We start from the raw sequence: 27,861 nt of genomic DNA, 5'->3' as shown, positions 1-27,861 counted from the left end.
TATCACATTGCTGTTTGTTGAGAAAGTCCTTCATTGTCTGTTAGGTGCTTTGGGCCATCCTGAGAGGGTGAAAGGCGATGTAGAAATGCAAGTCCTTTCTTTCTTTCTTTGTCCCAAAGCTGGACATGGGCCGAGCGGCTGGCGATTACAGAATGAATATTAGCAGCTGCCTGGGCCCCGCGGGGAGTCCGAGAGTCCAGTCCCCACTGACTGCCCATTCCTTCCGGCCTCTCACATCCAGTCGGGCTGGGTGGGCTCCGGCCTCGGTTCCACTTTGCCTTTCCCAGGGGTGGGAGCGGGGGAGGGGAGCGTGTTTTACCGGCGACGCAGTAAACGCTGGATTCTCCTGCGCTCTTCGCACCTTCCCGTGAGCGGCCATGGCGCTGGAAGCCGGTCAGAGCGGCGGGCGGCCGTTAGCGGTGGTTAGCAGCGCAGTCAGCGACAGCAGCACCCGGTGTAAGGTGGGGTCCCGCGGGGATTGGGAGACACACCCTCCCACTTCCTCCCCACACTGGCCTTTCTCACACAGGAGCCCGGTGTAGGGAGTGGGGCACACACACCTCCCATTGTCCTCACAAACTCCTCCGTTCTCACACCGCGTCAGAAAGTTATCGCACACGCCCGCTGCAAGAGGTCAGAGAAAAGAAAGGTCAGGTCATAGAAACTCTCCCACGTTACAGATTGTTCCAACTCTCTCTCACTTTTACAACAACTTGCATTTATATAGCATCTTAAATGTACTAAAACGTCCCAAGGTGCTTCACAGGTTATCAGACAAAATTTAACACCGAGACACAAAAGGAGATATTAGGACAGGGGACCAAAAGCTTGGCCCAAGAAGTCGGGTTTAAGGATTGTCGTATAGGAGGAGCGAGAGGTGGAGAGATTTAGGGAGTGAAATCCGGAGCTTCGGGCCCAGGCAGCTGAAGGCATGGCCCCCAATGGTTGAGTGATTAGAGTCGGGGATATGCAAGAGGCCAGAACTGGAGGAGCACAGAGATCGTGGAGGGTTATGCAGCTGGAGGGGTTATAGAGATAGGGAGGGGTGTAGGGCTGGAGGGGGTTACAGAGATAGGGAGGGGTGTAGGGCTGGAGGGGGTTACAGAGATAGGGAGGGGTGTAAGGCTGGAGGGGGTTACAGAGATAGGGAGGGATGTAGGGCTGGAGGGGGTTACAGAGATAGGGAGGGGTGTAGGGCTGGAGGAGGTAACAGAGATAGGGAGGGGTGTAGAGCTGGAGGGGGTTACAGAGATAGGGAGGGGTGTAGGGCTGGAGCAGGTTACAGAGATAGGGAGGGGTGTAGGGCTGCAAGGGGTTACAGAGATAGGGAAGGGTGTCGGGCTGGAGGAGGTTACAGAAATAGGGAGGGGTGTAGGGCTGGAGGGGGTTACAGAGATAGGGAAGGATGTGGGGCTGGAGGGGGTTACAGAGATAGGGAGGGGTGTAGGGCTGGAGGGGATTACAGAGATAGGGAGGGATGTAGGGCTGGAGGAGGTTACAGAGATCGGGAGGGGTGTAGAGCTGGAGGGGGGGTTACAGAGATAGGGAGGGGTGTAGGGTTGGAGCAGGTTACAGAGATAGGGAGGGGTGTCGGGCTGGAGGGGGTTACAGAGATAGGGAGGGGTGTAGGGCTGGAGGGAGGTTACAGAGATAGGTAGGTATGAGGCCATGGAAGGATTTGAACACAAACATGATAATTTTAAATTTGAGGTATTGCCAGACTGGGAGCCAATGAGGATCAGCGAGCACAGGGGGGATGGGTGAACGGGACTTGGTGCAAGTTAGGATGGGATTAAATATTGAGGCAGAGACTGAGGATTAAATTCTGTGTCCAATTATTCTGTCTAATTCTGGGCACATTAGGAAGGATGTCAAGGCCTTAGAGAGGGAGCAGAGAAGATTTACAGGAATGATACTGGGGATGTGGGACTTCAGTTATGTGGAGAGACTGGAAAAGCTGGGATTCTTCTCCTTCGAGCAGAGAAGGTTAAAGGGAGATTTAATAGTGGTGTTCACAATTGTGAAAGGTTTTTGATCGAGTAAATAAGTAGAAGATGTTTCCAGGAGCAGGAGGGTCAGGGACCAGAGGTCACAGGTTGAAGGTAACTGGCAAAGGACCAGAGGGGAGATGGGAAGAGTTTATTTATGCAGCGAGTTGTTGTGATCTGGAATGCGCTGCCTGAAAGGGCGGTGAGAGCAGATTCAATCGTAACTTTCAAAAGGGAATTGGATAAATATTTGAAAAGGAAAGATGTGCAGGTCTATTGGGAAAGAGCAGGGAGTGGGAGTAATTGGATCGCTCTTTCAAAGAGCCAGCACAGGCCCGATGGGCCGAATGGCCTCCTTCTGTGCTGTCTGATTCTATGACCCGCCCTCACTGAACTCCAGGCCTCCCTTTGCGAGGAGCTGTGCCACTAATTGTGTGGCAGGTGATGGGAGAGTCCAGGGGGATTCACTCACTAAAAGCCTCTGTGTTTCCCCCCACGTTACCTCTGCTATCGGATACTCTGCTGACCCTGACACCCAGAAGCCGGGGCGGAGTGAGGGGAGGGGCTGGTGCTGGAACGGTTACTTACCTCGACAGCCCCTGTGCCAGTAGTATCCAGGCAGGCACCTGTCACACTTGGGCCCTGTCGCCCCCTCCTTACAGTCACAATATTCCGTGTCATTACAGCGATGGTGGAGCGAGCCATCAGGGTGACACTCACAGTCTGCAGAAACAAGACAACACACACACTGCACACGGCTGTTCCCAATAAACACAACGACACAATCTCAGCGACAGGAATGAGTGCGAGCCGGGACAAGGGAGGCTCAGACTGTGGGGGTGAAACAAGTCTCCAACACTTTACAAACAGCTTCAATCCTCCACACACTGACTGCACACGGCCCGTGTTCCACTCCCTGGGGCAACTGCACAGAATTAACGCAGGTTAACAAGGCCAGAAAAAACAAGCCAGGTTCATCAATAGAGGATAGAATGCACAAGCACAGAAGTGATGTTAAACTTGTATCGAACCTTGGTTAGACCGCACTTGGAGCACTGTGCACAGTTCTGGTCTCCGTATTATAAAAAGGACATAGAGGCACTGGAGAAGGTACAAAGTAGATTTACAAGGATGATACCAGAACTGAGATGTTGTACCTATCAGGAAAGGCTGACCAGGCTGGGGCTCTTTGCTGGGAAAGAGAAGACTGAGGGGTGACCTGATCGAGGTCTTTAAAATTGTGAAGAGGTTTGATAGGGTGGACGTAGAGAAGATGATTCCACTTGTAGGGAGTCAAAAACTTGGGTCAAAAATATAAGCTAGTCACTAATAAATCCGATAGGGAATGGAGGAGAAACTTCTTTATCCAGAGAATGGAACTCACTACCACAGGGAGTGATTGAGGCGAATAGTATCGATGCATTTAAGGGGAAGCGAGATAAACACATGAGGGCAAAAGGAATAGAAGGATATGCTGATTGGGTGAGATGAAGAGGTGTGGAAGGAGGCTCGTGTGGAGCATAAACACCGGCATGGAGCGGTTGGGCCGAATGGCCTGTTTCAGTGCTGCACATTCTGTGTAATTGTGTGTGTGGAGAATGGGAGGAGATGAGGAAATGGAGAGAGAGGATTGTTGGTGGACACTGGGGGGGAGGGGTAACATTGAGCAGAGGGAAGCGACGCTGCTACAATGCAGGATGGTCGTTTACTGAGAGTACAAACAACATACAAATTCCTGAAAAACAATGGAGACAGGGAGACGATAAGTATATCGTCAAAACACAGAGCTTTCGCTATAACTCAACAAAGCCTGGGACAGGCCTCATCGCTACGGAAAGCCTTGGCCAGGCCTCATCGCTAGGGAAAGCCTACACCAAACCCTCATTGATGGGTTGGATCAGGGCCTCATTGCTGGGGAAAGGGTGGGTTGAGGCCGAGTTGCTGGGAAAAGGTTGGTTCAGGGCCGAGTCACTGGGGAAAGGTTGGGTTGGGGCCTAGTCACTGGGGAAAGGTTGGGTCGGGGCCTGGTCGCTGGAGAAAGGTTGGGTCGGGGCCTGGTTACTGGAGAAAGGTTGGGTCGGGGCCTGGTCGCTGGGCAAAGGTTGGGTTGGGGCCTAGTCACTGGGGAAAGGTTGGGTTGGGGCCTGGTCACTGGGGAAAGGTTGGGTTGGGGCCTAGTCACTGGGGAAAGGTTGGGTTGGGGCCTAGTCACTGGGGAAAGGTTGGGTTGGGGCCTAGACACTGGGGAAAGGTTGGGTTGGGGCCTAGTCACTGGGGAAAGGTTGGGTCGGGGCCTAGTCGCTGGGGAAAGGTTGGGTTGGGGTCTAGTCACTGGGGAAAGATTGGGTTGGGGCCTGGTCGCTGGGGAAAGGTTGGATTGAGGCTGGTCACTAGGGAAAGATTGGGTCGGGGTCTAGTCGCTGGGGATAGGTTGGGTTGGGGTCTAGTCACTGGGGAAAGGTTGGGTCGGGGTCTAGTCACTGGGGAAAGGTTGGATTGAGGCTGGTCACTGGGGAAAGGTTGGGTCAGGGTCTAGTCACTGGGGAAAGGTTGGATTGAGGCTGGTCACTGGGGAAAGAGGAGCTGATTTCCGACGCGCTTTGCTCAGCCCTATCGAAGGTATTTTCTTTGTTTCTTTATCTTGTTTTGGGCTGAAAGCAGAAGGGTGAAAGGAGAGAGCAGAGATTGTAACAGGAACTGACCTAGGCAAACGTTGTGGTGGTCCAGCTGTGCTGAAGGGTTTCGGTGGTAGCCCAGCCGACATAACTGGCAGTGTCGGCCTCTAGTGTTGTGCTTACAGCTCACGCAAATGGTGGTGGTGAGCAGCTCGAGGTAACTGCACCGGTTCGAATGGCCGAAGCATTCGCAGGCTTGCAGGGAAAAGACAGAGAGTGTAGACGGGACACAGACAGTTTGCAGACTGTGAGAGGGTCACATGCTGCAGGAATGAGAGGTGGGGAGGAAATGGCTGGAATGGGAGGGAGGGAGGGAGGGAACACTGAGGCTTTTAGCAGTGAGGGGAAAACATCAGACTCCTGGCTAGTTACGGTTTGCATTGAATCAGGCAGATGGCAATGGATGGTCCCAATCCCAGGTTTATAGAGTCTGTGCCGGGTTTTACACAGCACTGCCAAGTTAGGGGCCTTTCAACAGTGGTTCAGTTGGCAGCACGCGTGCCTCTGAGTCCGAAGGTCATCGGTTCAAGTCCCATTCCAGAGATTTGAGCCCATAATCCAGACTGACGCTCCCAGTGCAGTACTGAGGGAGCGCTGCAGTGTCGGAGGGGCAGTTCCGAGGGAGCACTGCACTGTTGGAGGGGCAGTACTGAAGGAGTGCTGCACTGTGGGGGGGGCTGTACTAAGGGAATGCTGCACTGCCAGAGGGGCAGAACTGAGGGAGTACTGCACTGTTTGAGGGGCAGTACTGAGGGATTACTGCCCTGCCGGAGGGGCTGTCCTGAAGGAACAATATATAAATGCAAATCCTTGCTTTCTGCTGTGCTCTGAGCCAGTCGCGGTGTTTGAGAGTTCCTACCTTGCTCTGGGGTCGTGACCTCTAGTGATGAGATTCTTGGCCGTGTGCGACCGAGCTTTGGGTCAGCTGCATGTGTCAGGAGAAATCAGCAATTATTAATCCCAGCTGGAGAACATCTGTACTGTGTGCACACACATCGAGTGGACACTGTCCGGGATGGCAGGAGTGTCCGAGAGACAAGCAAACAGACATTTCCATCTCCGCTACACCGCCAATCAGACAGAAACTCACACCGAGACTCGGGAGGAGATATTAGGACAGGTGACCAAAAGCTCGGTCAAAGTGATAGGTTTTAAGGAGATTCTTAAAGGAGCAGAGAGAGGTGGTGTGGAGAGGTTTAGGGAGGGAATTCCAGAGCTTCGGGCCCAGGCAGCTGGAGGCTTGGGAAGGCGGTAGGGATGGAGGAGGTTACAGAGATAGGGAGGGTTGTAGGGTGGGAGGGGGTTATAGAGATAGGGAGGGTTGTAGGGTGGGAGGGGGTTACTAGATAGGGAGGGGTGTAGGGCTGGAGGGAGGTTATAGAGATAGGGAGGGGTGTAGGGTGAGAGGGATTTATTGAGATAGGGAGGGCTGCAGGGTGGGAGTGTTTACTGAGAGGGAGGGGTGTAGGGTGGGAAGGGTTGACTGAGATAGGAAGGGGTGGGGCCACGGAGGGATTTGAACGCGAGGATGAGAATTATAAATTGGAGGCGTTGCTGGACCGGGAACCAATGTCGGATCAATCAATCACTCCCCCGGGTCTACTCACTGCCCGGGCTGTCGCTCGAAGTGGATCGATGGATAATTAGTGGGAATCTGGTCCGCGGAGAGATGATTAAATGGGGTGAGGCCGTGACAGGCTGTTATTGTGGGATTTCGGTACATTCGAGTGGGTTGAGGGTTTGAAAGGCAAACTGTGTAATGCCGGATGTGATGGAGTCTCCCTGTTATTATTCAGTGTAACTGAATCCAGCCACAACTCACTCAATAATTCAGCAGAAAATGGAGATTCATCGCCAGACATTGGAACTAGTTTGTCTTTAGTTCAGTTTGTGTCGGTGATTAAGGTTTTGAGTATCGGTTCTGGCTGTACCTGGGCAGGAAAGGAGCAGGTTTGGGGTCATAGAAACATAGAAACATAGAAAATAGGTGCAGGAGTAGGCCATTCGGCCCTTCTAGCCTGCACCGCCATTCAATGAGTTCATGGCTGAACATTCAACTTCAGTACCCCATTCCTGCTTTCTCGCCATACCCCTTGATCCCCCTAGCAGTAAGGACCTCATCTAACTCCTTTTTGAATATATTTAGTGAATTGGCCTCAACAACTTTCTGTGGTATGGAATTCCACAGGTTCACCACTCTCTGGGTGAAGAAGTTCCTCCGCATCTCGGTCCTAAATGGCTTACCCCTTATCCTTAGACTGTGACCCCTGGTTCTGGACTTCCCCAACATTGGGAACATTCTTCCTGCATCTAACCTGTCTAACCCCGTCAGAATTTTATATGTTTCTATGTCAAAGTGTAACGTTTCATAGACCCCCAGTCTCGGTCAGTGTGGTGGGTTATGGTCACTCCCGGTCAGTGTGGAGAGTTATGCTCACTCCCGGTCAGTGTGGGGAGTTATGGTCACTCTTGGTCAGTGTGGGGAGTTATGGTCACTCCTGGTCATTGTGGAGAGTTATGGTCACTCCCGGTCAGTGTGGTGGGTTATGGTCACACCCGGTCAGTGTGGGGAGTTATGGTCACTCCCGGCCAGTGTGGGGAGTTATGGTCACTCCCGGTCAGTGTGGGGAGTTATGGTCACTCCCGGTCAGTGTGGTGGGTTATGGTCACTCCCGGTCAGTGTGGAGAGTTATGGTCACTCCCGGTCAGTGTGGAGAGTTATGGTCACTCCTGGTCAGTGTGGGGAGTTATGGTCACTCCCGGTCAGTGTGGAGAGTTATGGTCACTCCTGGTCAGTGTGGGGAGTTATGGTCACTCCCGGTCAGTGTGGGGAGTTATGGTCACTCCCGGTCAGTGTGGTGGGTTATGGTCACTCCCGGCAGTGTGGGGAGTTATGGTCACTCCCGGTCAGTGTGGAGAGTTATGGTCACTCCAGGTCAGTATGGAGAGTTATGGTCACTCCCGGTCAGTGTGGGGAGTTATGGTCATTCCCGGTCAGTGTGGAGAGTTATGGTCACTCTCGGTCAGTGTGGTGGGTTATGGTCACTCCCGGTCAGTGTGGAGAGTTATGGTCACTCCCGGTCAGTGTGGAGAGTTATGGTCACTCCCGGTCAGTGTGGTGGGTTATGGTCACTCCCGGTCAGTGTGGGAAGTTATGGTCACTCCCGGTCACTGTGGTGGGTTATGGTCACTCCCGGTCAGTGTGGGGAGTTATGGTCACTCCCGGTCAGTGTGGAGAGTTATGGTCACTCCCGGTCAGTGTGGGGAGTTATGGTCACTCCCGGTCAGTGTGGAGAGTTATGGTCACTCCCGGTCAGTGTGGTGGGTTATGGTCACTCCTGGTCAGTGTGGAGAGTTATGGTCACTCTCGGTCAGTGTGGAGAGTTATGGTCACTCCCGGTCAGTGTGGTGGGTTATGGTCACTCCCGGTCAGTGTGGTGGGTTATGGTCACTCCCGGTCAGTGTGGTGGGTTATGGTCACTTCCGGTCAGTGTGGAGAGTTATGGTCACTCCCTTTCAGTGTGGGGAGTTATGGTTGCTCCCGGTCAGTGTGGGGTGTTATGGTCACTCTGCTCCTGGTCAGTGTGGGAGTTATGGTCACTCCCAGTCAGTGTGGGGAGTTATGGTCACTCCCGGTCAGTGTGGAGAGTTATGGTCACTCCCGGTCAGTGTGGGGAGTTATGGTCACTCCCGGTCAGTGTGGGGAGTTATGTTCACTCCCAGTCAGTATGGGGAGTTATGGTCACTCTGCTCCCGGTCAGTCTGGGTGTTGGTTCGGGGTTGCGATATGGCGGATGGTTTGGAATGACATGGGCAGCATGCGAAGGGTTAAATAAATGGGAACAAGTTGATGTAAGATCCAGGAACAAAGGGGAACAGATTGAGGCCGAGACACTCACCCAGTTCCCATTCCTGTATCTGGGATAACGGGATTACAACAGGTCCCCATTGATCTCGGCCTCAGCCACCATATGGCTTTCTACAAATCTTCCCTCCACTTCTCACTGAACATTCTCACTGAGACAGTGTTAAGAAGCATTTTCATCTCAGCTGAGATGTGGGTCATATATATTACATCTTCCCTGCTTCATATCTGCTGCACCGCTCGAGGAGATTATACTTTACTCCATAGATGCACGGACAAGCAGACTCCTGATCCCAGCCCTGCTCACACATACACCTCCTCACACCTTCACCTGTTCACACCTTCACCTGCTCACACTCAGCCCCTGCTCATACCCAGCCCCCGCTCACACTCGGCCTCTGCTCACACCTACACCTGTTCCTCGCTCAGTGAGTGATGAGGGAGGTTTGAGGGAAGCGGATCATTCCCGATACAGAAATGGGCTCTGGGTCAGCAGGTCACAGGTCAGAGAGCATAGGTCCTACTTACGGCCACTCGCCACGGGGTCAGGGAGGCCTGGAGAGGGAAACGGAAACAGAATTATAGAGACGTCTGATTAACAATCTTTATCGATAAACACATTACCACAACCCATCACACGGAGTGTTCATCAGATCGACGTCACTCAAACTCACGAACAAGGAACTGATGGGGGATTGGCGTGCTGCATCCTCTGAGAGCTCACACCAGCCCTGTGTGAGACCAGGTGGAGTTGCAAAAGTGCTCCCGGAAGGTAGTACATGGGGACGCTCCCACTACGTGCGATTAGTGTGTAAGTACGCAGGGTTAATACGTAAGGCCATCAGTGGTCACACACACCCCTCCCCCACTGCCCAGTCAGCTCACTATCTGGATATTGATCTCGGGACATTCCACACACAGCAGGCCACAGATGTCCCTCACAACCTTCACTTCCTGATCTGCTTCAGATATTGATTACACAGAGGCTTATTCTCCTCTCACCCTCCCCAGCTGTTCCCCAGATGTTCACCCAGCTGTGAACATTCCATTCTCACATCAGTCTGCACCTCACTGCTGGCTCTGTATGTGTGGGTGTCCGGAGTGAGGTTTCAGCAAATTCAACCCCTGCTATTACAACCTCACCCTCTACATAATGCCAGCGATCCCCCTCGCTCACTGACCCCGACATTACATTGATAGAGGGCTTCAAAATGAGGAAGGGTTTTGATGGAGTGAATAAGGAGAAACTGTTTGCAGGGGCAGGAGGGTGGGGAACCCAAGGACACAGATTGAAGGTGATTGGCCAAAGACCCAGAGGGAGATGAGGATTATTTTTACGCAGCGAGTTGTTGTGGTCTGGATGCGCTGCCTGAAAGGGCGGTGGGAGCAGATTCAATCATAACTTTCAAAAGGGAGTAGGATAAATACTTGAAAAGGCAACATTTGCAGGTCCATGGGGAAAGAGCGGGGAGTGGGACTAATTGGATAATCTTTCTTTCATTTTTATTTCCTTTTCTAGATTTCTTCCATTCTCTTTCTCACTTTCCTTTTCTCTCTCTTTTCTTCTCCCTTACTTTCCATCTCTCATTCTCAGTTACTTACTCTGCTTCTCTCTCTCCCTCTTTCTCACATTCTCTATTTCTCTGTTTCCCACTTTCTCACTTTTTGTTTGTTCTCTTTCATTCTTTATTTCTCTCTTTCTCTGTCTACACACCCCTCTCTCTCTCCCTCCGTCTCTCTTTCTCTCCCCCCTTTTTCGCTCCCTCCCTCTGCCCTGCTCTCTCTCTCTCCCCTCTTCCTCTCTCCCCTCTCCCTCTCTCTCTCCCCACCCCGCCTCCCCCGCCCCTCTCAGTGTGGAGCTGTGGGCACGGACCCTATCTCTGTCCCTGGCTCTGTCCAATCTCCCGCTGTGAGTCTCTGTTCCCACATGAACACAATGACAAAGATGGGTGGGTTGTATTTTGGAGTCGGTACATTGCCGGGAGTTGGGCTGAGAATGAAATGTGAAGGGAATCTGGTGCCGGCACTGGGCCGGGCCGGAGCAGCTCTGGTTACTCACAGACATTGGCCGTCCCTTTGGGGATTGGGAGGTACGAGCCCGCTCTCCACGCTCGGCCTTGAAAGCCTTTCTTGCATCTCCCGCAGTCCGGCCCCGTCGTGTTGTGCTCACACTCGCAACTCAGCTTCCTCTTCTCCCAGATACAGTTGTTGGCGTGAAGATTGCACTTACACCTGGCAAAAAACAACAGCAAGCTGGTTTCAAATAAGCTGAGCAGCCGGGTTAGACTGGGGACTGGCCGCTCCGCGAGTCCGCTCTCCCTTTCCCAGCTTCGCTCTGCAAACAGCAACATTTTTCTCCCACTTATTGCCTTTCAACCCAGGCGGCGGGTCAGTTTCTGGGTGTGTTTCCGCTGATTGACGATCAGATTCTGGGCAGCAACAAGAACACGTTAGGAGAGAGTTTCTGATCAGCTCCAGCCTTCCAGGCCCCTCAAAGGAAGAGCTTGCATTTATAGAGTGCCTCTCACAAGTTATTTCTTTACAACAGCACCTGCAACTGCAACAACAACTTGCATTTATAAAGCGCCTTTAACTAGTAAAACGTCCCAAGGTGCTTCACAGGAGCATAAATCAGATAAACTGACACGAGCGACAAAAGGAGATATTTGGACAGGTGACCAAAAGCTTAGTCTAAGAGGTCGGTTTTAGGAGCGTCTTAAAGGAGGAGAGAGAGGTAGAGAGGGAGATGTTCAGGGAGGGAATTCTAGAGCTCAGGGCCCAGGCAGCTGAAGGCATGGCCACCAATGGTGGGGCGAAGGGAGTGGGGGATGGACAAGAGGCCTGTGGTGGAGGAGAGCAGAGATCTCGGAGGGCTGTTCCTGGTGTTGGAGGAGAGCAGAGATCTCGGAGGGCTGTAGGGTGGGAGGTTGTTACAGAGATAGGGAGGGGGAGAGGCCATGGAGGGATTTTTAGACAAGGATGAGATTTTGTTGTTGTTGTGGTTCAGTAAATGCGATTTGAAAAGGCCCAAAGTGCTGTGACGGTCTCTGTGCCATGAAGCGTGAGAACGCTGGTCTCGGTGACTCTGTGCTAACAGCATCGAGCCGCTGTTTAACTCACTGCGAGGGTGAAGCTTCACAATCCGCAGATTGTACGTTGCACATTCAGCAAATTGTCAGTTCTGGGCACTGTTTGCTGAACTAAGCAGATACCCAGACAGTTCCTTGGAGTCACATTAACGGCAGTGTAAACATTTTACTGCTCCTGTTCTCCAATTAGTGTCTGAAGATTGTCCTCGGCTAAAAGCTGGATCAAGCCTCCCAGAAGCTGAGTGTGGAATAATGAGGGAATGGCTCCGAGCCCTGGAGATTGTGTAATGTGAAAATGGGAACTCACCAACCCAGACTGAATATAGATCCAACACGAAGGAACCCTAGTTTGTGTAATCGCTCCTCGTAATTAGATGTTGGCCCTGATGGACTGCACTTCAGGTGTTCATTGAGATTGTGTGTCAGATGTTAACTCCGATATAGTGCCCTCCAGATGAGAACTGATAAGAGTGCCATGCCAGATGTTATCCCTGATAAAGTATCCCAGATGTAAGCTCTGATAGGGAACACCAGATATTTGCCCTGATGGAGTATCACCAAGTTGATAGACTATCCCCCAGATGGTGGCCCTGCGAATGCTCCCACATGTTGGTTCTGATACAGTGCCCCCAGATGTTGACACTGAGCTCCCCCAGATGTTGACCCTGTGAGTGCCCTCCCAGATGTTGGTCGCGTGAGTTACCCCCAGATGGTGACCATGAATGCCCCAGATGTTGGCCCTGTAAGTGCCCCCCCAGATGTTGTCCCAATGAGTTAACCCCAGATGTAGTCCCTGTGAGTTACCCCCAGATGTTGGTCCTGAGTGCCCCAGATGTTGGCCATGTGAGTGCCCCCAGATGTTGTCCCTGTGAGTACCCCAGATGTTGGCCGTGTGAGTGCCCCCAGATGTTGTCCCTGTGAGTGCCCCCAGAACGTGGCCGTGTGATTGCCCCAGATGTTGTTCCTGTGAGTGCCCCAGATGTTGGCCTGACACGGCACCCCCCGGGTGTGAAGTGTGGGGTCTGCGACTCTGGCCAGAAGGGGCAAGGAGCTCTCACCGGCCACGAATGTCCAGGTTGGAGATGGCGTAGAAGTATTTGGAGAGGTTGTGCTGGTTAACACTGGTGGCCCCAGTGGCCGGCCGGAGCAGCCTGACCCGCAGGTCGGTCAGGGTGAAGAAGTCCCTCAGCTCCTTGGTGGTGTCCAGCTGGCCGTACAGCGAGGCCATGTCCTGGAGACGGGGCCCCCCGAACAGGGCAAAACGCTCCTGGATCTCGAAGCGGACCATCTTGTCCACCTTCCACACGTAGCCCCTGGAATACTCCTCCGTGCAGATGATGTCCAGCATCGAGGCCGGGCTCAGATCCCGGGCGCTTCTCGGCTCCATCCCGAAGGAGGTGAGGCAGTCGGCCGCGTAGAACTGGTAGGGTTGCCACGTCCGGCCGTGGTCCAGAGACTTCTCCAGGACCATCTGCTCCGGCCGGCCCGACTCGAAGGTGATGACTATGTCCTCGGTCAGCTCAATGGTCTTGCCCCAGGACAGAGTGATGTTGATCAGGAGGGGCTCGGGGAAACTCCTCCAGGAGACGCTTTGCCAAAAGGTGTTGGGAATCCGCCCCTCGTCATCCAGCATCAGCTCGGGCGGGTGTGCGAGCTCGCGCGTGTGAGCATCACACTCGTTGTTGCACATGTACGGGTTCTCCTGGAAACAGAGACGGAACAACATGGGTTAGATACAGAGTAAAGCTCCCTCTACACTGTCCCATCAAACACTCCCAGGGCAGGTACAGCACGGGTTAGATACAGAGTAAAGCTCCCTCTACACTGTCCCATCAAACACTCCCAGGGCAGGTACAACACGGGTTAGAGACAGAATAAAGCTCTGCACTGTCCCATCAAACACTCCCAGGACAGGTACAGCACGGGTTAGATACAGAGTAAAGCTCCCTCTACACTGTCCCATCAAACACTCCCAGGGCAGGTACAACACGGGTTAGAGACAGAATAAAGCTCTGCACTGTCCCATCAAACACTCCCAGGGCAGGTACAGTACAGGTTTGATACAGAGTAAAGCTCCCTCTACACTGTCCCATCAAACATTCCCAGGGCAGGTACAGTACAGGTTAGATACAGAGTAAAGCTCCCTCTACACTGTCCAATCAAACACTCCCAGGATAGGTACAGCACGGGTTAAATAAAACCACAGGTCTGGACGGAACACTTTGTGCTTTTTAAATGAATCTGGGGAAGAAATAGCAGAGGCACATATTTATTAATTAGTTAGAAAAAGGTGTCATACCCGAGGACTGGAAGATAGCTAACGTAATACTTATATTTAAGAAGGGAGATAGAACATGTCCAGAGAACTGTAAACCTGTCAACTTAATATCGGTGGTAGGAGAAATAATGGAATCCTTACTAAAGGAGAATATAGAAGAACATTTAGAGAGCAAAAGTATAATAATGAATAGTCAGCATGGAGTTCAAAAGGGAAAGTCTTGCTTGACCAACCTCATTGCATTCTCTGAAGAGGTAACAGAGAGAGCAGACAAGGGTAATGCAGTAGATATAATTTATCCAGATTTCCAAAAGAGCTTCGATAAGGGACCACATAATAGACTAATGAATAAGGTCAGAGAATGCAGAGTCAGGGAGCCAGTAGCAGAATGGATAGCTCGCTGGCTTCAGGACATAAAGCAGAGAGTAGGGGTAAAGGGCAGCTATTCAGAATGTCAGAAGGTAGAAAGTGGGATCTCCTCATCTCCCCTCTGGTACTTTCACCAATCACCTTCAATCTGTGCCCTCTGGTTACCGACCCTCCTGCCACTGGAAACAGTGTCTCCTTATTGACTCAATCAAAAACCCTTCATGATTTTGAACACCTGTATTAAATCTCCCCTTCACCTTTTCTGCTCTGAGGAGAAAATCGCAGTTTCTCCAGAGTCTCCACATAACTGAAGTCCCTCATCCCTGGGACCATTCCAGTAAATCTCGTCTGCTCCTTCTCCAAGGCCTTGACATCCTTCCTAAAGTGTGGTGCCCAGAATTAGACACAATTCTCCCGCTGGGCTCTGCCTCCACCACCCTTTCAGGCAGTGCATTCCAGATCCTAACCACTCACTGCGCAAAAACAATTTTCCTCATGTCGCCTTTGGTTCTTTTGTCAATCACCTTAAATATGTGTCCTCTGGTTCTCGAGCCTTCCGTCAATGGGAACAGTTTCTCTCTATCTACTCTGTCTAAACCCCTCATGACCATGAACACCTGTATTAAATCTCCCCTTAACCTTCTCTGCTGTAAGGAGAACAATCCCAGCTTCTCCAGTCTCTCCCTGGAACTGAAACCCCCATCCCTGGGACCAGGAACAAGCCCCAGCCTGTTCAGCCTTTCCCCAAAATTAGATCCTCTCAGTTTCCCAATCATTCTTGGGAATCGTTATGAGCAAAATAAAATGGACTGTAAAGAGACCAGGGAGCTGATATTTGGACAGATTTCTGACATGACGACATTTTGGACGTTTTCTTTGTTTAGATTTTCCAAAGTTCATGTTCAGTGAAAGAATCTCCGACCTCTGACCTTCAGAGATGGGAAATGAGTCTCACTGCAGCTGTCTGTTTGGGTTAGAGAGAGAGAGAGAAACGACGAGAGTTTTGTGAGCGGAATGATTGACGGGAACTTGTCTTTTTATCGTCTATTGTTAAAACAATCCCTTATTTGTGCTCAGGCCTTACCCCTGGGCTCTGTGTGTCGGACCCTCGCCCAGCCTGTGGGCCTAATGATGCTTTACCTCAGGCTGGTTTGTGAGGGAGCAGTCGGAGGTGGCAGGGCTCCCTCGGGGTCACTTCAGGTCATTGACCTTCCGCGGTGAAGCAGCGATGGACACAGTGGCAGCTCCACATGTTGTGATCTGGAATGCGCTGCCTGAAAGGGCGATGGCAGCAGATTCAATCGGGAATTGGAGAAATACCTGTAGGGGAAAGATTTACAGGGCTGTGGGGAAAGAGCGGGGAGTGGGGTTAATTGGGTAACACTTTCAAAGAGCCGACACAGGCACGATGGGCCGAATGGACTCCTTCTGTGCTGTATCATTCTATGATGCTGTGATTCTCAGTCGGGACACTGTGTGACTCGAGGGGAACTTGGAGGTGATGGTGTTCCCAGGCATCTGCTGCCCTCATCCTTCTAGATGCTGGAGGTGGCGGGTTTGGGAGGTGCTGCTGAAGAAGCCTTGGCGAGTTGCTGCAGTGCATCCTGTGGATCGGACACACTGCGACTCTACCTGACATCGGCAACACAGAATCAGCCCGACATCCTTTTCCAAATAATCAGACAGCTCACCTGTAACATCCTCATCCCCAGCAAGTGGCTGTTGCAGCAATCAATAAAACTAATGTGTGTGATAAAGATGGAGAGCGCGGCAATATACAGAGATCATAGAAATTAATGAATCTACAACCGTCACAGCATCGACTAAAGGCAGTGACTAAAGCCGCATATTGGATTGGTTATTTTTAATACTCGATGTAGAAGGAATGGGGTAACATTAGTACCACAATCCTAAAGCTGTGTAATGAATAAAGGAACGGTGCAGATGTGACGTGCTCCTGAATTGCCGTGTCCTCGGGACATAATTAACAGCACCATGCCCCAGCGCTACAACTGACCTCCGACTGCTCCGTCACTGTGTGTCCCAGGCCGTGGTCTTTGTTGGTGAAGGCACCATAAATGTTCAGGCTCAGGTCACCAGCCATGCCCGGCCCATCCAAACCTCACTCACCTTCTGGTTCCCTACTCAGCCTCACCCCTCCTCACACTACCCTTTCACAAGACTTCAGCCTCATCCCTAATCTGAGGTCCTTCTCACCTCATCCCACCGTTCACACATGCACTGTGAGCAGCCACGCAGATTCAAATGCACGTTTACACACATCCACACAGCAGCAACTATTCAACTATGGAAGACACATGTGGCACACGATGAGCTGCACACTCACTCACACCTTCTTGTGCTTCTTACTGCAGGTGAAACTAGCTCAAACAGGAGAGAGCAGCAGTGCACCGGTGGAGGGGAGCCTGACATAGAAGCCCTCAGTGACATGGAGGAGCGAGTGTCCATCCCCATGGGCACACCAGTTGGTGCGGTAGTGGCCGGAGTAGCAGTGCCCCCTGTGGACCGTGACGGTATGTGAATGCCCTTTGGCATTTCTGTGAGATCCTTGACCCTTGACAGCAAACGCCGTCCACTTCGACTGACGGGGAAGATGATGAGGAAGGTGAGGAAAGTGTGGTGCCTATGAGGGACCCTCATCAGTTGCACCGAGTGGGGACACCACCTTGGTGGAAGAGCCAACATTCCTGGGCTTTGAAGAGCCTGAGGCTCCTGAATCCAGTAGCCTGTAGCAGCGCCCAGAGCGAGGGGAAGCTCGGGGGCCATCTCCCCGGACAGTGAGTCGACCCATCAATCCTGCTCAGAGACAGTCAGACGTGGACCTGGACTTGGAGGCTATGTCCAGAGAGTCCATGCAAATGCACTGCGAGCCAATGGGTGTATTGGAGAAGGTCCCGCAGAGCATGGATACACTTGCCCTGAGGTTGGGGGAGACCGCCTCAAGCATTGTCCCTGCCTCTCAGCAGTTCAATGAACCCATCCTTGCCCATTTACAGAGGGAGATGGACTCAACCAGCGACAGTGGAGTTGCAGAGGGGAGAGCGCGTGCCATGGTTGACGTGGCAGCAGCTATCGCATCACAGGCCCAAGCCACGCAAGGCCTTTGTGATGTGATACTGTCAATGATTGTGGCAACAACTCTCAGAATGCTGCATTTGAGACTCAGGCTGTCCTGAGTCAGTCACAGAGTGATGCCATGCAAACACTGACTGCTGCCATCCTCTCTGTTCCCCACAGTCCAACGGGGAGGTAACGGTGCCGAAGCAGGCCAGTAATCTGCGCTCCCACATATTGCTCCAGATGTTGAGGCTCCGCCCTGGGGGAGTGGCAGTGGGCCGTGGGAAATGGAACGTGTTGTCTTTGCACAAGATGACAGCATTCTGGCTCCCACCGCTGCCACTCTGCCTTTGCACCTGCCGCGGTCTACACACCAGCCAACCTAGACTGCTGCCGCCGATGCTGAGGTGGTGCAGTCTGCAGCCGGGCCTTCCAGGCCCAGAGCTGGTCCAATGTATCCTACTCGGCCATCTGTAGTGTCTGTGTTAAACACACAGCAGCCCTCAAGCAGCCTTGCTGCAGGCACTGAGGCAACATTGAGGAGGAGCAGGAGGTGTGGGAGGGGGTTAAGGTAAGGGGTAGCAAATGCCAGAGCTAGTCTCAATAAAAACTTTGGCCACAATGGACTGATGGCCTCATCCTGTAAATATGTTTGTCACGATCTGGTTGCAGTTTTTGAGGCCTGCTATTGTTGTAAGTGTATGTGCCTAATATGGCACATGGATACTGTTGTGGAATGACAAATGGCAGGGGCCTGTGTACAGATATTGTTGAGGTTGATTGTGTGTTATGGTGTTTCAAGGGGCCGTTGTTAAATGTTTATTAGTTGCTGGTCAGGGGTTGTGATGTGTTGTTGGAGAACCGATGTATGATGAGCCGCTGACATGTGGCCCTTGTATCGGGAGCAGTGCCACGGTGTCTCCTCCGTGGCTGCTGCACCTCCTCCTCTGGCTGGCCAGTCGGGGCCTCGCCAGGCTCCTGTTCCTCTTTCTCCTCCTCCTGAGTTGGGGCTGCACTCCCCACTGGTAAGGCCTGGGCCCTCATGATGGCCAAGTTGTGCAACATGCAGCACACCACAATGAATAGCGACACCTGTTGAGGGAAGTATTGAAGGCTGCCTCCAGAGTGGTCCAGGCTTCGGAAAAGCTGCTTGAGCACCCCTATTGTCTGCTCGATGATGTTGTGAGTGGCCGCATCTTGGATCTTTGGATCAAGACCGCTCAAAATGGAGGAGAAGCATCCGAGAAGGCGACGAACACATCGAGTCTCTTTGCTGGGAGGATGCGGAAGCCAAGTACAAACAGCAGAAGGTGCGTACGACAACCCAAGCACCCCACCCAGCCGTCCCTCTAACCACCATCTACCCCACCTGTGACAGAGACTGTGGATCCCACATTGGTCTCATCAGTCACCTGAGAACTCATTTTAATGTGGAAGCAAGTCATCCTCAACTCCGGGGGACTGCCTAAGAAGAAGAGAAGAATTAAACCTCACCATACAGCACAGGGAGAGAGAGACACAACGGGCTCCTGCTGTGTGTGGCTGCATCAACGCAGGAAGGGAAGATACTTCAATATAAGGATTATGTATTACAGAAACTGCTCCTGCAACACTGGAGCATAAACGGAGCATCTTATGAATCATTGTTCCTTCTACAAATCCACTCATTCCTTGACATTTATTTCAGGCTTTAAGTGTTGCTGTCTCGGATTTACACTGTGTGGTGTGACGAAGAGCCTGTCGTTATCACTAACTAAACCACTCGCTATCAGCACGGTTCAGTCCCCTGGTTAATGATGTTAATTAGTGTATTATTGAGCACAGAAGTTAGTGGCTCCATAAAGTGTAATCCCGCAGATTGCTGTCACTTCCCATCACCCAATAATCAGGCCCTTTGTTGGAGTTAATGTTTGAGCAGAGTTGCTCAGTTAACAGCATTTAGTGGGCCAGTACTGAGCTGAAAGATTACGTCAGATTACATATAGGATTACATATAGGATTACATAGAATATACGGCAGGGAAACAGGCCATTCGGCCCAACCAGTCCATGCTGGTGTTTCTGCTCCACTCGAGCCTCCTCCCGTCTTTCCTCATCTAAATCTATCCACAACCCTCTATTCCCGTCTCCCTCATACGCTTGTCTAGCATCTCTTAATGCATCTACACTATTTGCTTTAACCACTCCCTGTGGTAGCGCGTTCCGCATTCTCACCACTCTTTGGGTACAGACGTTTCTTCTGAATTCCCTATTGGATTTCTTGGTTTTCTCTGTATCAACTCTATCAAGGTTGGCATGCAGGTACGCAGGTACGGATAAGAAAGCAAATGGCATGTTGGCCTGCATAGCGAGGAGATTTGAGTACAGGGGCAGGGAGGTGTTGCTACAGTTGTACAGGGCCTTGGTGAGGCCACACCTAGAGTATTGTGCACAGTTTTGGTCTCCTAACTTGAGGAAGGACATTCTTGCTATTGAGGGAGTGCAGCGAAGGTTCACCAGACTGATTCCCGGGATGGCGGGGACTGACCTATCAAGAAAGACTGGATCAACTGGGCTTGTATTCACTGGAGTTCAGAAGAATGAGAGGGGACCTCATAGAAACGTTTAAAATTCTGATGGGTTTAGACAGGTTAGATGCAGGAAGAATGTTCCCAATGTTGGGGAAGTCCAGAACCAGGGGTCACAGTCGAAGGATAAGAGGTAAGCCATTTAGGACCGAGATGAGGAGAAACTTCTTCACCCAGAGAGTGGTGAACCTGTGGAATTCTCAACCACAGAAAGATGTTGAGGCCAATTCACTAAATATATTCAAAAAGGAGTTAGATGAAGTCCTTACTACTAGAGGGATCAAGGGGTATGGCAAGAAAGCAGGAATGGGGTACTGAAGTTGCATGTTCAGCCATGAACTCATTGAATGGCAGTGCAGGCTCGAAGGGCCGAATAGCCTACTCCTGCACCTATTTTCTATGTTTCTATGTTTCTATCAAAACCTTTCATAATTTCAAAGATCTTCATTAGATCACCCCTCAGCATTCTCCTTTCAAGAGAAAAGTGACCCAGCCTGGTCATCCTTTCCTAATATGTATACCCTCTCATTTCTGGTATCATCCATCTCCCCACGGCCCACAGTGGGTCAGGGAGAGGGTCCATCTCCCCACAGCCCACAGTGGGTCAGGGAGAGGGTCCTCTCCCCATGGCCCACAGTGGATCAGGGAGAGGGTCCATCTCCCCACGGCCCACAGTGCGGGTCAGGGAGAGGGTCCTCTCCCCACGGCCCACATTGGGTCAGGGAGAGGGTTCTTTCCCCACGGCCCACAGTGGGTCAGGGAGAGAGTCCTCTCCCCACGGCCCACAGTGGGTCAGGGAGAGGGTCCATCTCCCCACGGCCCACAGTGGGTCAGGGAGAGGGTCCATCTCCCCACGGCCCACAGTGGGTCAGGGAGAGGGTCCTCTCCCCACGGCCCACAGCTCAGGGAGAGGGTCCTCTCCCCATGGCCCACAGTGGGTCAGGGAGAGGGTCCATCTCCCCACGGCCCACAGTGGGTCAGGGAGAGGGTCCTCTCCCCACGGCACACAGTGGGTCAGGGAGAGGGTCCTCTCCCCACGGCCCACAGTGGGTCAGGGAGAGGGTCCATCTCCCCACGGCCCACAATGGGTCAGGGAGAGGTTCCTCTCCCCACGGCCCACAGTGGGTCAGGGAGAGGTTCCTCTCCCCACGGCCCACAGTGGGTCAGGGAGAGGTTCCTCTCCCCACGGCCCACAGTGGGTCAGGGAGAGGTTCCTCTCCCCACGGCCCACAGTGGGTCAGGGAGAGGTTCCTCTCCCCACGGCCCACAGTGGGTCAGGGAGAGTGTCCTCTCCCCACGGCCCACAGTGGGTCAGGGAGAGGGTCCATCCCCCCACGGCCCACAGCTCAGGGAGATTGCCGTGAAATCCAACTGGTTCAGTAATGTCCTTTAGGGAAGGAAACCTGCCTCTGTAACCTGCCCGGGCCTATATGTGACTCCAGGCCCACACCAACGTGGTTGACTATTAATGACCCTCTGAAGTGGCCGAGCGAGACACTCAGTTTGTATCAAACCCGCTTCCAGCGGATCAAGAAGGCGGCCCACCCCCACCTTCTCAGGGCACCTGGGGATGGGCAATAAATGCCGGCCGTATCAGCGATGCCCAAATCCCCAGAATTAATTTAATAAAGGAACGGCGGTTTTAAGTCAACATCTTGCCAGGGAGCTCGATGGGATTCTACACTTTGGAATTTAATTATAAAGAACGTGAGCCAGCAGAAATGAATGTTTGTTCAAGTTAATGAAACCCAGAACTCTGCACCTGGTGTTTGTGTCTAAACATTTCAGCAATGAGAAGACCAGAGGGAGGTTTCAGAGAAAGAAACCAGACTGGGGAAAGATTGAGAATCTGCAGCAAATCTTCAACCAGCTGTGGTGTCATCCCACATTATTGACCGGCCTGTGTCGATCGGTCCTTATAGACAGGGTCAGGGGTCAGTCAGTCAGTGCCACAACAACAGTAAATCATTCTTCAAACATTCTCCTGTCTGAGCTGCTAAAGTGAGTGGAACATTGTCAGAGAGCAGCGCAGTGAGGGAGCTCTGATCCAGGAATCAAGAGACTGGGAAAGTTTAATAGGCAGCCGGTTTACTGGGGAAAGTGGGCAGTGAGTGAGATATTGGGCAGGGGGAGGATTCATGGGGATAAAGTCTATGGCCTCAGGTTTAATCCACTTCCTGTAGGCCTCTCCCAAACCCTCAATTTCCCGTCTGAGTATTAAAGGTTTAGTCCCAGACCCAATAGAATGGACTGCGATATTACAAAGAGAATGTTTGGCTCGTTCTGACTGAAATCCCATCTGCTGCTCGCATCTGCTGAAAATAAACTCCCTTAAAACAGGGGAAATATCACAGAATCTCACAGCACAGAAGGCCATTCGGCCCATCGTGCCTGTACCCACTCTTTGAGGAGCTGTTTGAACCTGCTTCAACTAAACTCCCTTAAAACAGGGAAAAATATACTTGATAAATTTGAGAAAAAGGATAAATTTGCAAAGCTATGGGGAAAGAGCAGGGAGTGGGACTAATTGGATCGTTCTCTCAACGAGCCGGCTCAGGCACAATGGGCCAATAGCATCCTGCTGTGCTGTGAGATTGTGTGAGCAGCTGGCAGGGGAACGGATACAGATGTTAACAATCCCGAGAGGAAACTCTTTTTGGAGTTTATCTGAAAAACATAAAACATTAAACCGTGCCACCCGACCTGGATGACACACCAGACATTTACAAGGCCCTTTTTTTTCTTTTTTGTGTTTTTTTTTGTGTTTTTCTTTTTTTTGGTTTTTTTTTTTGGGCACTAAAATCACATTGATCAGACACAATCTCCAGGCACCAGTTTACAATCAGTTCAAACTCAGCTTACAGAAATTACCCAGAAACTCCACGTTAACATTCACCAGCTGTCACCACTCGCTGGGATTGCCAGAATTGGTGATCGCATTCAGAAATAATTAGCTGTCAGACTTTTACCCGAGCAAGGCACAGACTGTGTTTCTACAGAAGTGGTGACGATTCTCCCTTTAATTCGACTGTTCGAGCTAACCTCATAACACAGTCCCTCACCCCCTCACCCCTGGTCACACTGTGTCACTGTGTCCCGTGTCCCATCTCTCTCTCCCCTCACCCCCGGTCACACTGTGTCCCTGTGCCCCATGTCCCATCTCTCTCTCCCCTCACCCCTGGTCACACTGTGTCACTGTGTCCCGTGTCCCATCTCTCTCTCCCCTCACCCCCGGTCACACTGTGTCCCTGCGCCCCATGTCCCATCTCTCTCTCCCCTCACCCCCGGTCGCACTGTGTCCCTGTGCCCCATGTCCCATCTCTCCGCTACAATGAGGAGCCCACTCTGCCCGCAGTATTCCAGATGTGCCTCTCCCTCGGTTTGTGCTCAGACATTGTGAGTTTTGCTTTGCAGCACGAGAAACACTCAAATCAATGAACAAATCAGCACTGAAGTGGAATTGGAGGCGAATACTTTGAGCTGGTGCCAGAGATGAATTAAATTGGGGATTACAGACCAGCGGGAGATTCTATTTCCGACACGGAGATCGATGAGCATTAACTGGTGCCTTTTGCTCGAGAAGAACTAAAACAAACAATCGTATCCGCTCCTTTACCAAGACCACCTATTTCCACCTCGGTAACATCGCCCGTCTCTGCCCCAGTCTCATCGCATCTGCTGCTGAAACCCTCACCCATACTTTGTTCCCTCCAGACTCGACCATTCCAATGTTCTCCTGGCCGGACTCCCATCTTCCACTCTCCGTAAATTTCAGCTCATCCAAACCTGTGCTGCCCGTATCCTAACACACACAAGTCCTGTTCCCTCATCGCCCCTGTGCTCACTCACCGACGTTGTTTCCCAGTCCAGCAACACCGAAGTGGCAAGTAACATTTGTGGTCCACAACTGGAAGGCAATGATCATCTCCAATAAGCCAGAGTCCAACTACCTCTCCATGACATTCAACGGCGTTACCATTGTTGGATCCCCCACTATCAGCATCCTGGGGATCACCATTGACCAGAAACTTAACTGGACCAGCCACATAAATACTGTGGTACAAGAGCAGGTCAGAGGCGAGTATTCTGCGGCGAGTGTCTCACATCCTGACTCCCCAAAGCCTTTCCACCACCTACAAGGCACAAGTCAGGCGGGTGATGGAATACTCTCCAATTGCCTGGATGACTGCAGCTCCAACAATACGCAAGAAGCTTCACACCATCCCGGACAAAGCAGCCCATCCACCACCTTAAACATTCTCTCCCTCCACCACCGGTGTACCGTGGCTGCAATGTTTACCATCTACAAGATGCACTGCAGCAACTCACCAAGACTTCTTCGGCAGCACCTCACAAACCCATGGCCTCCATGGGAACACCACCATCTCCACGTTCCCCTCCAAGTTACACCGCATCCTGATTGGGAAATATATTCAATGTTCCTTCATTGTCACTGGGTCAAAATCCTGAACTCCCTCCCTAACAGCACTGTGGGAGTACCTTCACCACACGGACTGCAGCGGTTCAAGAAGATGGCTCATCACCACCTTCGCAAGGGCAATTAGGGATGGGCAATAAATGCCGGCCTTGCCAGCGACGCCCACATCCCAGGAACAAATAAAAAACTGAAGGATGTGCCTGGGACTGAGTCTCCCAGCAGGACCGGCAGTATCTCCCTCTGCCCAGTCTCAAAGCCCATGGAGGGATTGGAAGTGCGGTTCTGTGGATTACTGGTCCAATCACAGAAGCCCTGCACCACCGTGCCCCGGTACATTCGATCACAACAGTTTATGATCAGGAATTCGTGTCTTTGCACCAAGGTTACAGCCACAGTCTGAATACATTCTCACCCTGGAGTCTTTCCGTCTCACTCACAGTCAACACACAATCAGGGAACACAAGTTCAGGAGTCGGGACACATCGGGAAAGAAGGAGCGAGTACACCTGTCAAAAACTGTTACATATTAAAAAATGCAAACTATGAGATAACGGCCGATAAATTCAGCCGCGTTTTTATCGGTGAAAGAAAAATGATTGCGATTTCAAAAAGTCCTTCATTGTCTGTGAAGCACTTTGGGGCGTCCTGAGATGTAAAACTGAGACAGTAACATCTAGTGTGGTCTCACTGGGTCCGGGCCCTGTTTCACACACAGCTCCCACAGTGGGATATGGGACAGATGGAAGATTTACCTCAAAGACTCGTAGTATTTTTACAACAGATTACTAATTGAGCTGGAGAATAATGCCCTCTGATGAACTGCATGTTCTGCAATAAATTATACATTTTCAATTATTGCTGAAACGTACGGCTGATTATTAAACCAGGCGTTTCCCCTCGAACAATGATGTAGGAACCAATTATCCTGAGGAGATGATTCACTCAACAAGAGCATCATTAATATTTAGAAACAGGCTTGAATTTACATCTCAAGGACATATTCCTCACTGGGGATATTGGGCAGGGCTCAGGCACAATGGGACATATTCCACACTGGAGATAATGGGCAGGGCTCAGACACAATGGGACATATTCCACACTGGGGATATTGGGCAGGGCTCAGACACAATGGAACATATTCCCCACTGGGGATATTGGGCAGGGCTCAGACACAATGGGACATATTCCCCACTGGAGATATTGGGCAGGGCTCAGACACAATGGGACATATTCCACACTGGGGATATTGGGCAGGGCTCAGACACAATGGGACATATTCCCCACTGGAGATATTGGGCAGGGGTCAGACACAGGGGTCAGGAGCTCCAGAGAGTGTTTATAAACATTCGAACTCCCTCCTCACATCTATTACCGTGTCTAATTTTACAAACACTGCCACCCCTTATGGTGAGTCACTGGGAAGCAGCGAGTTTTGTGGTTTTCGTGTCCTGACCTTTCCTGTTCAGCCCAGCAGTTTTACATCTCCTCACAGTTCCACGAAATGCAACTTATCAGATTGTTATTCCATCCCCATATCTCCTCCTTCACCAAGCCCGCCTACTTTCACCTCCGTGATATCGTCTGTCTCTGCCACTGGCTCAGAGCTGTCCAGTTAGTCCCACTCTCCTACTCCTTCCCCATAGCCCTGTACATTTCTCCTTTCCCAGTATTTATCCAATTCCCTTTTGAATGTTATTCTTGAATCTCCTTCCACCTCCCTTTCAGGCAGCACATTCCTGATCATAAAAACTCGCTGCATTAAAACATTCTCCTCATCTCCCCCCTTGGCTTTTTTGCCAATTATCTGAAATCTGTGTCCTCTGGTTACTGGCTCTCCTGCCACATGAAACAGTGTCTCCTTATTTACTCTTTCAAAATCCTTCATGATTTTAAACACCTCATCAAATCTCCCCTTAACCTTCTCTGCTCTGAGGAGAACAATCCCAGCTTCTCCAGTCTCTTCACATAACTGAAGTCCCTCATCCCTGGAAACATTCCAGTAAATCTCCTCTGCACCCTCTCCAAGGCCTTGTCATCCTTCCTAAAGTGTGGTGCCCAGAATTGGACACAATACTCCAGCTGGGGCCTAACCAATGATATATAAAGGTTCACCATGACGCCCTTGCTTTTGCACTCGATGCCTCTGTTAATGAAGCAAATGTAGGAGTTTGGATGGAATTCACTTTGATAAAGGCCGTTCAGTGAGCGTCCATTCACAGCGCGACACACAACAGAGGCTGTCTCAGAAAGGCTTCTACTCACCAGCGTGCAGTACATCTCGGGGGTCTCTCCACACGTACTGTCGGAGGGATCCAAGCTGACCTTCAGTGACCTGGTGAGCAGGGCGGCCTCGGGCTGGCAGGCCATGTAATCCCAACTCATCGCCTGGTCCCAGTGAAGCTGGGCCTTACACAGGTCGTAGTGACCCCAGGACGGGAAGTGCTGCGCGGCGAGAGACAGGGCTGCCCAAAGGGCCTGAAGGGGCAACAAACTGGACAGACGCATCGCTCCGACTGGACCGCGCTCAGAGAGGGGCCATCTCAGTCCGTCTGTGGATGATTCAGTGAGTCCCCGCTCCGACTAGACGTGCTCACAGAGGGGCGATCTCGGTGCGTGCAAATGTTACAGGTGTTGGGATTGCGGATGTTTTCCCAGTGTTGGTGCCGGTGTTCCAGGTGTCGGGATTCCAGCTGTTTTCCCACTGTTGGTGCCGGTGTTCCAGGTGTCGGGATTCCAGCTGTTTTCCCAGTGTTGGTGAAGATCTTTTAGGTGTTGAGCTTTCAGCTATTTTCCCGGTGTTGATGCAGATGTTCCAGGTGTCAGGATTCCAACTGTTTTCCCAGTGTTGTACAAATGTTCCATGTGGTCGGATTCCAGCTGTTTTCCCAGTGTTGGTACAGATGTTCCAGGTGTTGGGATCCCAGCTGTTTCCCAGTGTTGGTACAGATGTTCCAGGTGTTGGGATCCCAGCTGTTTCCCAGTGTCGGTACAGATGTTCCATGTGGTCGGATTCCAGCTGTTTTCCCAGTGTTGGTACAGATGTTCTGGGTGTTGGGATTACAGCTGTTTTCCCAGTGTTGGTACAGATGTTCTGGGTATTGGGATTACAGCTGTTTTCCCCCCAGCTGCCCGCTGTATCAGACAGATGCTCTGATAGGCTGATCAGTCAGTATTGGGACCCAATGTGATGATTATCTCCTGACCAGAGTCTGTTTCCCATCGATCATCTCTTCCTTCTGCCATCAGTTCCCTGTGAGGAGAGAAATAAAATCAATGCATTTCGGAACAGGTGCTGCTCCTGACCTTCGACCCCCACCCTCCAACTCCACCTTCCATTAGCTGCAGCGTTACACAGAAATAATCACCAGTTGGGAATCACTGCAGCAAATAGGAGGTGGCTAACTTTTGTTAATATACCAAATGAGACAAATGAACAATTATCCTATTTTAGTGATGTTGGTTGAGGGATAAATATTGCTCAGAATACTGGGGAGAACTCCCCTGCTCTTCTTTGA

At 51.5% G+C, this 27,861-nt stretch overlaps 1 protein-coding gene across 2 annotated transcripts; it reads right to left on the bottom strand.

Moving 5' to 3' along the window:
- Positions 1 to 394: 394 nt before the first annotated feature.
- LOC139266948 (netrin-G1-like) lies at positions 395 to 26,851 on the bottom strand. 2 transcript variants are annotated; one of them, XM_070884585.1, is made up of 8 exons: positions 26,609 to 26,851; positions 12,676 to 13,319; positions 10,584 to 10,760; positions 10,007 to 10,018; positions 9,383 to 9,396; positions 4,691 to 4,858; positions 2,577 to 2,711; positions 395 to 624 (listed from the first exon to the last, which is right to left on the bottom strand). In XM_070884585.1, the coding sequence occupies exons 1-8, from the start codon at positions 26,849 to 26,851 to the stop codon at positions 395 to 397; spliced, it is 1,623 nt and encodes a 540-aa protein (XP_070740686.1). The 2 variants fall into 2 exon arrangements, with proteins under 2 accessions (XP_070740686.1, XP_070740687.1); XM_070884586.1 differs by lacking the exons at positions 9,383 to 9,396; positions 10,007 to 10,018 and adding an exon at positions 9,471 to 9,490.
- Between the last annotated feature and the right edge of the window lie 1,010 nt (positions 26,852 to 27,861).

This window comes from Pristiophorus japonicus, chromosome 7, assembly GCF_044704955.1.
Source record: "Pristiophorus japonicus isolate sPriJap1 chromosome 7, sPriJap1.hap1, whole genome shotgun sequence".
NCBI lineage: Eukaryota > Metazoa > Chordata > Chondrichthyes > Pristiophoridae > Pristiophorus > Pristiophorus japonicus.
This window is presented reverse-complemented; position numbering and strand designations above follow the sequence as displayed.

Excerpts from the sequence above, each read along its gene's own strand:
- LOC139266948 (XM_070884585.1), bottom strand. The coding sequence starts at position 26,851 with ATGCGTCTGTCCAGTTTGTTGCCCCTTCAGGCCCTTTGGGCAGCCCTG. Across the intron at positions 13,320-26,608 it reads CCGAGATGTACTGCACGCTG|GAGAACCCGTACATGTGCAA; the intron begins GTGAGTAGAAGC and ends CTCTGTTTCCAG. Across the intron at positions 10,761-12,675 it reads AACCTGGACATTCGTGGCCG|GTGTAAGTGCAATCTTCACG; the intron begins GTGAGAGCTCCT and ends GTTTTTTGCCAG.